This window comes from Chlorocebus sabaeus, chromosome 2, assembly GCF_047675955.1.
Source record: "Chlorocebus sabaeus isolate Y175 chromosome 2, mChlSab1.0.hap1, whole genome shotgun sequence".
In the NCBI taxonomy this organism is placed as follows: domain Eukaryota; kingdom Metazoa; phylum Chordata; class Mammalia; order Primates; family Cercopithecidae; genus Chlorocebus; species Chlorocebus sabaeus.
In genome coordinates this window covers 99,080,736-99,093,219 of record NC_132905.1, presented here as the reverse complement: position 1 = coordinate 99,093,219, position 12,484 = coordinate 99,080,736, and the positions used below count along the sequence as shown (strand labels likewise).

At 42.6% G+C, this 12,484-nt stretch overlaps 1 protein-coding gene across 13 annotated transcripts in view; it reads right to left on the bottom strand.

Annotated features, from left to right (window-relative positions):
• Window positions 1–214: 214 nt before the first annotated feature.
• ADARB1 (adenosine deaminase RNA specific B1) overlaps window positions 215–12,484 on the bottom strand; it is a 138,520-nt gene continuing 126,250 nt past the window's right edge. For 10 of the 13 annotated variants that reach the window (XM_007970398.3, XM_007970344.3, XM_037984928.2 and 7 more), the window contains 2 exons: window positions 3,836–4,014; window positions 967–2,783 (listed from right to left, as the gene is read on the bottom strand). In XM_007970398.3, coding sequence (XP_007968589.1) covers window positions 2,604–2,783; window positions 3,836–4,014 — 359 coding nt within the window. In that variant the 3' untranslated portion in view covers window positions 967–2,603. Of the gene's footprint in view, window positions 2,784–3,835; window positions 4,015–12,484 lie in introns of all 13 variants that reach the window. The other 3 variants (XM_073011194.1, XM_037984930.2, XR_012091012.1) reach the window with 2 other exon arrangements.

Here is a 12,484-nt window from a genome sequence, read left to right as displayed (position 1 = left end):
CCAGGGCTCCCGGAATCCAACTCCTCCCCGCAGCCGCCCTGCCCTGCCCAGGGCTCCCCGAATCCAACTCCTCCCCACAGCCGCCCCGCCCAGGGTTCCCCGAACCCAACTCCTCCCCGCAGCCGCCCCGCCCAGGGTTCCCCGAACCCAACTCCTACCCACAGCCGCCCCGCCCAGGGCTCCCCGAACCCAACTCCTCCCCACAGCCGCCCCGCCCAGGGCTCCCCGAATCCAACTCCTACCCACAGCCGCCCCGCCCAGGGCTCCCCGAACCCAGTTCCTCCCCACAGCCGCCCCGCCCAGGGCTCCCCGAACCGAGTTGCCTCGGCTGCCTTCCTCCTGCCTGGACGGCTTGGGGCGGGACGCCCTGTGCCTGCCCTCAGGGCTGCACGAGTCCACCCCGGAAAGGAGCCACCTCACACGGTCTCAGGGCCGCTGCTCAGGCCCACAGGCTGAGGCACTCACTCACTTGGCGTGGTACAGGGAGCAATCATGCTTACTTTAGCTATTACCTGACAGAAGGGAAAAGCCAGACATACTGGGTAGTTTTGTATGTATATGGAATATATTAATACTAAACTTGGTAACCAAAATCCACATATTTTTAAAAACTTAGTCCATCTCCCAATCCCCATTAGAAAAAAATACAATTTATCAAGACAAGAATAAAAACGCACAGACTTACAAGGTGTTTTTTCTAGAGTGTGCAAGAGCCTACTTGGGGGAAGGCCAGCGGCAACAGACACCTCTCCTTCTGCAGGTGCAGAACCCCAGCACCGTCTGCCCAAACAAGACCCCACTGTGGTGACGGAGTGGCTGAGATGCCCACTCTGACTGCTTCAGGGAGACAACTACCCTCTTCGGTAGAGGAGAAGGCTGGTGTGGGGCAGATGTTCTAGCCTCTGAACCTGCTCACGTCCCCAACGATGAGCCCTAAGCAGCACCTCTTCCTGCCACGCTGGGACGAGATCTGTGTGGACACACATGGATAGGGCTCCCGACATCAGGAGGCACACCCCCCACCAAAGCCACAGTGATTCAGGTTTGGGTCTGAGCGCCCAGCGTCTGGTGGGAGCACGATGCCCCTCTGCCCCTGTTCTAGTTTCCTAAGCCCATCACAGACATACAGGTGCCAACACCCTGGATTTCACTGTGGCAGGTGTATGCTGTAGGGTAGTCTGCACCAATCTCTGCCCATGGCCCCAGGAGACCCACCTGAGCACCGTCCAGAGCCTTGGATCTGGGCACTGCACTGGCGAGCAGAGCACTTCTCTTGGCTCCTCTTTCATCCTGAGCGGAGGCAACAAGGCACCGGGTGCAAATCTCTGAGCTCGGTGGAGGTGGTCCACACAGGGCCCTCGCCCGCCACGCTCCTGACCTCCTGGGCTGGCTCCCTGCTATCGTGGGGCTGTCCTGTGCACTCTGGGTGCTGGGCGGCCCTGAGCTCCTCTGTCAGGACCGTCAATGTCTGGTCTACACTATGCCAGCAGCACGTGGTCTCACCAGCTCTCACTTGGATGCTTTTTATTTTTCAAACATGTCTTTGATAAAGCTGGAAACAATAATTTAAAAACATGCCTGCTATGGCATTTTCCAAGAATGATTATCTACTGAAATCATTCTACTTCCATTCTGTGAAGGCCTTTGGGCAGTCATCCACATCCATTCAATTCGGAGGAAGGAACAGAGGGAACTTAGGCCATGTATTGTGCAGTAGCCCTCCTGATTCCTTCTAGTCCATAAAAGTTAAATATCCTTTAAAAAACCTGAATGAATGGCCAGCCCGGGGTTACTGGCCATGTTTTATCTGTGATTACTTAGAAGTAAACTGAGAAAAGTTTTCCATGATCTGATCCTACAAGGAGTACAGAAGCTTCTAGAGGAGGCTGAGGGCTACAGGGGCCTGGGTCACGACTCTGCAGGACACACAGTCACCACTGCGGGGCCCCGTGTGCGTGACAAGGCCACGCTACCTCATGCTGGGAGTCTGCTCCTCAGGGAGACTGTTAAAACCTAGTGTGTCAAACTACCCAGGGAAGTACCTATGGAGAAAAGAGACCTAAGTTTAGACAGACGTATGGCGATTTCCTTTAGACTACTACTTCCTACCTCTATTTTCCCACCCTCCTCCATATATAGATGCTTTTCTTGCAATTAAAATAATGTGGCATAAAAGTGACCTGACATAATTACTTATTTTATAAACCACATTCCTAGCTCTGAATAAATTATTTATTCAAGAATTTCACACAAAGTAATTTCTATTTTCCTAAACTTAAGGAAGCCCTACTCAGTAGAACTCAATTTCTAAACGTAAACCGAGATTGAAAGCAGTCACTGGACGGTTCAGAAGGGGAAATGCTGCGGCAGAGAGATGCCAGGCGGCGATGCTGGGCCCCGACACACCCCATCCCCTCCCCACACTGCGCACCTGCCCCAGATCTGATGTGAGATGCTGGGGACAACCGTGGACACCTAGTGGTCCCCTGTGTCCCCCAACTCCTTCCCCAAGGTATGCACCTGCCCCCAGTTCAGATGTGAGGTTCTGGAGGACGACGCTGGATGCCCACAGCCCCCTGCACCCCCCATCATGTCTGCCCGGGTCAGGGCGTGAGTGAGAACTGGTCCTGCTCAGTGGGCTTCTCCACCCAGGCCCCCAGCCCCGCCTTGATGAAGGCTGTGAACAGACGCGCCTTGGCGGCCTGGTACTCCTTTGCCGCCAGCTTGGACTCATGGTACATGTTGGGCTTGGTAATCTTGGAGCGTAGTAAGTGGGAGGGAACCTGTGAAGGGATAGAAAACAAATGCAACTGTTGACGGTGTAACAGATAAAAATAACACCTAATAAGATGCCAAAACATGGCCTTTAGAACTGCATTGGCTTCTGTGGTGAAGCAACCCAGAGGAAGGCGCCTTCTGCCAAGGGCACGGCTCCACACAGAACAAGGTGCCGCACCTCCTGAGGCCTGAGTTATCGCCAGGGCGCGGCTTCACACGGAAAAAGGTGCCGCACCTCCTGAGGCCTGAGTTATCGCCCAGTTCCAGTCTTGCTAGTCAAACAGGCAGCTACAGACCCCCGAGTTCTGAAGACGTGCTTCTGGGAAACCACCAATAGCTGATTCAAGTTTCATTTTTAACTATAAGAAGCACCACTGATGTTACGTGTGTGTTATCACCCTGATGACCTCGGAGGCCTTCCCTCGTGTGACCGGTAGCTCCTTTCTGTGTGGACTGTGGCTTTGGGGCAGCTGGCCTGGGTGCTGCCCCTGTGTGAACAGGACCCTCCTGGGCACTGTCACTTCTGGCTATACCTCCCATGCCAGTGCACAATGCTGGTCTCAGAATAAATAGATGCTATCTACTTGATTGAAGAATAAATACAAACTAGTAATATCCTGACTTACTATATAAGGTTTCATTCTGGGGAAAAAAGGGCCCCACAGCTAATTCAAAAGGTTTAAAAACTTTCATGGAGGGTTATCAGAATCCAAGCAATTTTTGTGTTGCTGAGAAGGAGGGGACAGCAGGGAGACTGGCATAATGACTTTCAATATCTGAGAGTAAGAGATGTTTCCACCACACACAGTGGCCTGGCAGTGGGTGTTACTCTGCAGAAGGGAGGAAAAGAGCTGCCTTTGAGATGGCACTAAGGTTTCAGGGACATGGCCACACTTCTAAGCTAACACAATCTGAAGGAACAAAAGGTTTCCAAATGATCAATTTAGGAAGCTGTGCATGATGACATGATGAAACAATTTAAGGAGCAGTAGGTGTGAGGACAGACAAGCTATTAGGGAGGTGGAGCCGGCGCATCACGGTGAGGGCGCCTCAGTACCTTGCCGTGCACACGCATCCAGCGACAGTACAACGCGTGCTTACACAGGCGGGACGCGCGGCCCAGCTCATCCTTCCCCGTCGTGGCGTTGATGACCTCAATAGCAGAGTCGCCTACCGTCCAGTTGACGCTGAAGTTGGGGGCCTTCCCTGGCTGCCGTGCTTCTGCATTGCTGATGCCTGAAACGGAAGGCACAGGAAGGCGGTGTGAAGCCCGCGTTCACCCCCAGGGAGGGAGCAGCCAGGGGCGGCACACTGTGCTCAGACATGGCCACAGAAGTGCGTGGTGGAGGAATTCTGCCTGCTGAGGAACATACGCAGACTTGAGTGTGCATCTGCCGTGGCAGTGGCCTCACACTCTTCCACTGCCACCAGAACAGAAGCAGTGCTGAGAAAGCCGAACTGACCCATGGGTATGCACTTGTCTGACAGGGCAGGTGGGCAGAAGGTTGACAGAAACCTGGAATCATGAGACTTCCTGACAAGTGTGTCTTTTCTCACTCTGGTGCTGCCTGAGAGTGGATGGATGGAGCCACTTCTGAGACTAATGCAGGGTCCTACGAGGTCGTGCATGTGGGGGCTGCTCCTGTGTCACCCACCTCTGGCACTCATGCCCGCACATGCTCCCCTGCCACTGAGAGGCCAGGCATGTTCAGGTCACGTGGCTTTGCACGTGTGACATCCATGATGCAATAGGAAACCCTAATTCTTAACAAGTGTCTCGAAATGGTTCACAAGGGTCTTGAAAAAGTTCATAGAAAATGCGTATTATGAAAAAACTTCACGGATTTCAAAATTGTTTGGCACCCAAATAAACTTGTACTAACTTGCTGAAACATGTCTGAATAGGATCTAGTTTGAGGCACTAAGAAGATGAAGACATCTGTTTGAAAAGAGCTCCTATCAGAGTTACATGACTTCGGCTAAAATTGAAGCAAGAACAAACATCAAACAGGAGATAAAAATAGCTTTTACAAAGACAATCCTGAAGAAAATGCATAATCCCCCCTCAAAAAAGGCTACCAAGAGGTGGAAGGGCCCGGTCAGGGCACAGGCCATGGCAGCATTTTTGGGATGCTCAAGGCGTTCTGCTTGTCGGGTTCACATGGAGGCCAAAGGACAACATCTGCTTACGATGACAGTGTTTCGAGAAAGTGAGCCAAAGCTTTAGCAGAAAAACCCCTGGGGAAGCTTCACCAGAGACCATCATGACAAAGCGCCTATCCATTCCTGTCATCAAGCAAGGGCGACTGTGTGAGGGTTTCGACAGGAAATCATGAGCCATCCACTTTGTGGTGGTTGCAAATCCACCTCATTTGGCTCCTTCTGACTTCTTTTTGTTTCCTAATCTCAAAAATTCCTTAATTTTAGGAATTAAGGAATCAAGGAATGTAGGGCACCCTTTAGGGTACTCCTTGAGGAATTTTTCTTCAGTTAATAATGTAAGAAAGTCTGCATTGACATGGTTAAATTCTCAAGACATTCAGTTCTGTTTTTCTTTTTGAGACGGAGTCTCACTCTGTCACCAGGCTGGAGCACAGTGGTGCAATCTCGGCTCACTGCAACCTCCACCTCCTGGGTTCAAGAGATTCTCCTGCCTCTATCTCCCGAGTAGTTGGGACTACAGGCACATGCCACCGTACCCAGCTAGTTTTTGTATTTTTAGTAGAGATGGGGTTTCACCATGTTGGCCAGGATGGTCCTGACCTCATGATCCTCCCACCTCGGCCTCCCAAAGTGTTGGGATTACAGGCATGAGCCACCGCGCCCAGCCACCATTTAGTTCTTTAGGGACAATCTAAATGGTTAGGATCAGCGCTTACAAAAATGTCTGGAATTTGATAGAGCTTATGTTGATAAATAAAGTTTATATCTTTTAAAAAATTTTTATCTTTTAACTTTATGAACTTTTTGAAGTACCCTTGTACTTGTTTTCTTGCTGTGTTTAAACTGTCTCATCTTAACTAATCACAGGCTAATTTTGCAGGGTTGAAAGTTTTTGAAAACATACTTGTATAACTGGGAACTGAATACATGTATCTCCATTTATATATTGAGCTTGATAATTCATATCACATGGATGTCATAGGCCACCAAAATCAAAACTAGTTTAGGATATGAATCTTTAGAACATGCTTAGAACATGGGCGGACTCATATTCTGAACCCAGACACTGAACTGTCAAGCCCACTGGCCAGAAGCAGCACACTGCACTCTCAGATGACTCAGTACAACTCACTTCATGCCCTGTAGAGGCCACCTCCACCCTGCCACCATGCTCACTTGCTTTCAATGACCATTTATCCCTCCCTTGGAGAGATATTAAAATCCAGATGACAGTTTACTGCCAGAACAGTTTACTGTTCAGAGTAAGGAACCGGCAGAGTGTAGCAGATCCCCTGAATTGAGAGTCAAGGGAAACCAAGTCAGCCAGATTTCATAAGACAGAGTACCAGAAGGAAGAGAAATGCAGAGAGAGAGTGAACCCTGGAGATACTCAGAGAGCCAGATTTCATAAGACAGAGCACCAGAAGGAAGAGACAAGCAGAGAAAGAGTGAGCCCTGGAGATACGCAGAGGGTGTCCTTGAATATCCTGTGGATCTCTGATCAGAGTATGCATGTTACTCAAGGCTGGGAAACAGCCTCCTGAGAGAATCAGAGGAAAAAGTGCCTGACATTCACATACAGAAGATACAGACATAAAGATATAAAAAGGCCTAAGCCAAACTTCTAGAGATGAAAACTACAATGTATTAGATAAAAAATACACTTGATGGGACTAACCACAGAATAGAAACCGCAGAAGAAAAGATTAGTGAACTTAAAGACACAGTAACAGAAACTATCAAAAATGAAACACAAAGAGAGAAAAGAGAGAAAAAAAGAAGAGAAAATCAGTGATATGGGGCAGGTTTAGGTAGGGTGAAATATGCGTAATTAGATTTCATGAAGGTGAGGAGGGAGAAGGGGGAACAGAAAATATATCTGAAGAAAGATGAATAAAAAACTTCCAAATTTCATGAAACCAACCAACCCATGGATTAAAGAATTTCAATGAATCTCAAGCACAAGAAACATGAATAAAACTATACCAAAGCACAACGGAACAAATTGTTCAACACCAGTATTAAGAGAAAATCTTAAGCAAACCCAGAGAAAAACACACACAGAGGAATAAAGATAACAACACATTTCTTACTGGAAACAATGCAAACAAGAAGTTAGGGAAGCACTGTCTTTAAAGTACTTAAAGGAGAAAAGGACCCTGCCATTCCAGCAGAAATATATTTGTACAGCAAAATGTACTTCAAAATGAAAGCAAAATACTTTCCCAGACATACCAAAGCTGAAATAATTCATCATCATCAGACTTGTGCTACAAGGAATGTAAAAGGAAGTCCTCCAGCCAGAAGAAAAAATGATACCAAAATGGAAATCCAGATCTATATAAAGGAATGAAGAGCCCTGGAAATGATAGCTATGTGGATACATATACAAGGGGTTTTTTTTCTTATTATTTAAATTCCTTTAAAAGATAATTATTAAGATGAAAATAATAATAATGTAATGTGGATTTTTTTAAACATATGCAAAAGTGTCTGAAAACAATACCACAAAGGTTGGGAATGGAAAAACGGAAGTATACTGTTGTAAGGTTCTTTTACTATATGTGAAGTAGTATAATATCACTTGAAGGTAGACTGTGGTAAGTTAAGAATGCATCCTATAAACCCTAAAACAACCACCAAATTAACAAAAGTTACAGTTCAAAAGTCAAGAAGGAGTCAAAATGGAATCATCAAACATACCCAGTTAAGGCAAAAGCAGTAAGAAAATGAGGAAAAAGTGAACAAAGAACATATGAAACACACAGAAAATAAGTAGCAAGATGAAATTTAAACCTAATAATATAAATAATCACAATAAATGTAAATGCTTTAAGTACCTCAGTGAAAAGGCAGAGATTGTCCATGGTGGGAGAGAGAAGCAAGATCCAAATATATAACTATAGTAAATATATGCCTATAAGAAACATATTTTTAATATAAAGTACTTTAAAGGGATAGAAGATACACTGTGCTAACACTAATCAAAAGAAAGTCGAAGAGGTTATATTAATCTCAAAGCAAATTTCAGAACAAATACTGTTACCAGAAATAAAGAGGGTCATCGTATAATAGTAAAGGAGGTCAGTTTATTAAGAGAAATCAACAATCCTAAATTTTTATGCATCTAATCACAGAGCTACAAAATACAGGAAGTAAAAACTCTAAAAAAGGGGAAGAAATAAACAATGTATAATTATAACTAAGAGATTTTCAATCCTGCCTCTCAATAACTGATAGACCAAGTAGAAGATTGATAAGAATATAAAAGAAAATAAATAATATAAACAAACAACTTAGCCTAATTAACATTTATAGATCATTCTACTTCAAAGTGGCAGATTCACATTCTTTCAAGTTTTGTGGAACACTTACAAAGATAGACCTTTTTTTTGGTCCATAAAACCAAGTCTAAACAAATTTCAAAGGACTGAAGTCATTCAATGGAACTAAAAAACCAACAACAGAAAGATCTCTGTAAAATCCCTAGTATTCTGAAACTAAATAGCAGACTTCTAAATAACCCAAGGGACAAAGTATTTTAATATAAGTGAAAATGAAAACATAACATGTCATAATTTTTAAATGCTACAAAAGCAGTAAAAAGGGTCTTAAAACAATGACTTCAGCTAGCACCTTAAAAAACTACAAAAAGATGGGCAATTGAAACACCATGTAAGCAGGAAAAAAAGAAATAATTAAAATCAGAGTAAAAATTATTGAAATATAAAACAAAAGACAAAAATCACTGAACCTAAAAGTTGGCACTGAGAGATGATAAACAGAATTGATAAACTTCTAGCTAGACTGATCCGGAAAAAAAACAAGAGAAGATACAAATCATCAATATAAGGGATAAGACGATATCATTAGAGATATCACAAATATTAAAAGGAATATTCTGAATAATGCCAATATATTAGACAAATTAGATGAAATGGACAAATTCCCTGAAAGACAAATTACTGAGGCTTACTCAAGAAAAAAGATAAAAACAGATAACATGAATAGCCCTAAATCTATTATAGAAAAACAAATTGTAGTTAGATATTTTCTCACAAAGCAAACTTCAGGCCCAATAACTTCGCTGGTGAATTTTACGATATATTTAAGGAAATAATACCAAATCCAAACGAACTCTTCCAGAAAACTGAAGAGAAAAAAATGTACCCCAACTCATTTTATACGTAACAAAGACATTAAACTAAAATGATAGACCAATATCCCTACAAATATAAATACAAAAATTCTAAATGAAATGTTAGCAAACCGAATCCAACAATATATAAAAAGAATAGCACATAATAACCATATAATGGTTATCCCAGGATGCAAGGTTGGTTTAATTTTTTTTAACGTCACCATTAGTAAACTGAAAAATGAACTAAATGCTCATCTCATTTTTTGTTGTTGTTTCAGATGGAGTCTCACTACATTGCCCAGGATGGCCTCAAACTCCTGGGCTCAAGTGATTCTCCTGCCTTAGTTCCCAAGTAGCTGAGACTATAGGCCCAAGTCACTGCAATGAAAATAGTCATCTAAGAGCAGAAAAAAAACATCTGACAAAATCCAACATATGTTCTTGATTAAAAACGCTTAGTAAGCTATAAATAGAAAAAAAAAAAAATGTCCTTAACCTGATAAAGGCATCTGTAAAAAACCTACAGCAGCCAGATATGGTAGGTCATTCCTATAGTCCCAGCCTTCTGGGAGGCTGAGGCAGGCAGGTTGCTTGAGGCCAGGAGTTCCAGACCAATCTGGGCAACATAGGAAGACACTGTCTCTATAAAAAATTTAAAATGAACCAGGCATGGTGGCACGCACCTGTAGTCCCAGCTACTCAGGAGGCTGAGACAGGAGGATCACTTGAGCCCAGGAATTTCAGGTTACAATGAGCTATGATCACGTTACTGCACTCCAGCCTGGGTGAAAGAGTGAGACCTTGTCTCTAAAACAAAAAACAACAATAAAAAACCCTACAGCCAACATCATACCTAATGGTGAAAGACTGAATGTGTTCCCCGAAGATGACATGTAAAAGAAGGATGTCTGCTCTCATTACTTCTACTCAACATTGTACTGGAGGTCCCAACCAGTGCAATAAGGATGTAGAATTGATGAGCGGATTATAAAATTTTTATGGAAATACAAAAAGGACCTAAGCAGCCAAAACAACTTTGAAAAAGTACAAAGTTGGAAGACTAACTCTACCTGACCTCAAAACTTATAATAAAACTATAGTAATCATGACAATGTAACACTGGCCTTTAGACAAATAGATGAAAGGCAAACAACAGAGTCCAGAAATAGACCCACATGTACATACACATGCCAGCTGATTTTTGACAAGGGCGCAAAGGCAATACCATGAAGAAACGAGGAACTTTTCGCTAAATGGTGCTAAATCAATTGGATATCTTACATGCCAAAAAAATGAACTTCAGTTCATACTTCATACCCTACACAAACATGAACTCAGGTGAAATATAGTCTTAAATGTAAAAACTGCAACTGTAAAATTTCTAAGAATATAAGAAGATATCTTTGTAGCACTGACTTAAATACTTCTTAGATATAATATCAAAAGCATGATCCATCAAAGAAATTTTTTATAAATTAGATTTTGTCAAAATTAAAATTATGTGGTTTGTGTAAGACACTATGAAGAAAATTAAAGACAAGCCACTGACTGGGAGAAAATATTTTTTCAAATCACACATCTGATAAAGGATCTGTAGCTAGAAAATAGAAATAACTCTCAAAACAGTAATAAGATGTTAAACAACTCAGTAAAAATGTGCATAAGTTTTGAACAGTTTATTGAGGAAGGCACAGGGATGGCAAATCAGCAAGTGAAAGGGCATTCAACTTCATTAGTCATCAGAGCAATGCAAATTAAAACCATAAGGGAATATCACTAAACACCTGCTAATATGTCTAAAACGACTGCACGTACTACATTCTGGCATATCAGTGACAGAACTACAACTCTCGTACACTAGTGGTGGTAATGTAAAAATAGTACAACCATTTTGGAAAACAGGTTAATAGTTTTCTAAAAAGTTCCACATACACCTATCTTATGATTCAGCCATTCTACTCCTAGGTATCTACTAAAGAGAAATGGAAGTAAGCGCCCAAAGATTCCTACAGAAATGTTCTCAGCAGCTTTGTAATATTAAAAGACTGGAGACAACCTAAATGTCCATCAATATTTCAAGGGATAAAAACAAATTGTGGTTTATTCACACAGTGCAATGCTACTTAGCAATGAAAAGGAATGAACTATGGATAAACCCAACAACATAGATCGATCTCAAAATGATTAAGCTGAGTGAAAGAAGCTAGACACAAATGGTGCAAACCTTATGATGCCGTTTATGTAAAATCCCAGAGAATGGAAACTCATCTGTATAGACAGACGGTACATCTTGGGGATGGGGAGGGGATACGGAAGAGGGAGGGATTACGAAGGAGTGCTAAGACAATTTTAAAGTGGATAAGTATATTCATTATCTTTATTGTGGTGATGATTGCACAGACCTAAACATAGGCCAAAATGTATCAAATTGTATACTTTAAATATGCAGTTTATCATATGCCAATTATACCTCAATAAAGTTGTGAAAAGACATGAAAGATAATTCAAAAATAAAAAAAAAATTGTTCTCATTAAAAAAATAACATTTGCTCACTGCAGACAGTTCCAAAAATTTACACAAACCTTAGAAAAGAAAATTAACGCTATAAAACCCAGAGACAGCCACTATAATTTTGTGGTTCTTAAGCAGGTATGTTCAGTAGAATCAGATATGAAGCTTTAAACAATAAGCACACTGAATCCCACTTCTGAGATTCTGACTCGGTAGGTTTTGGGCAGGACCCTGGCCACTGTCTTAAAAAAAAAAAAAAAAGCAACAAAAAAATCCTTCATGAGTCTTTCCACTTTTTTTTTTTTTTTTTTTTTTTTAAGAAAAAGGGTCTTGTTCTGTCATCCAGGCTGGTAAGCAGTGGCACAATCATAGCTTACTACAATCTTGAACTCCTGGGCTCAAGCAATCCTCCCACCTCTACAGGCTCATGCCACCACACCCAGCTAGTTTTTTTTTTTTTTTTTTTTTACAGATGGGGTCTTGCTATGTTGCCCAGGATGGTCTCCTGGCCTCAAGTGATCCTTCCATCTCAGCCGCAGAAGAGCACTAGAATTATAGGCATGAGCCACCATGCCTGGCTGAGTAATTCTTAAAGACTCTAAAGAATCTTAAACCCTCCCAGAACAATCCTTCCTTCCTAGATGAGCTTTGCCATTTTAATGCATACTCTTTCAGTGTATACACACACACGCATGGTGAGCATACATATTAACGAACACATGCTGACTTCTGTAAAGCACTGAGATGTTATGGATCCTTTCTGATAACCTTCTCATGGATAAACTATACTAACAGGTGTAAAATGAAACTATACTTAGGTTCCTGGGCATATTGCTAAATTTGATTTTATAGTATTTCATTTAGGAGTCTTGCATCTATAGTCACAGGTA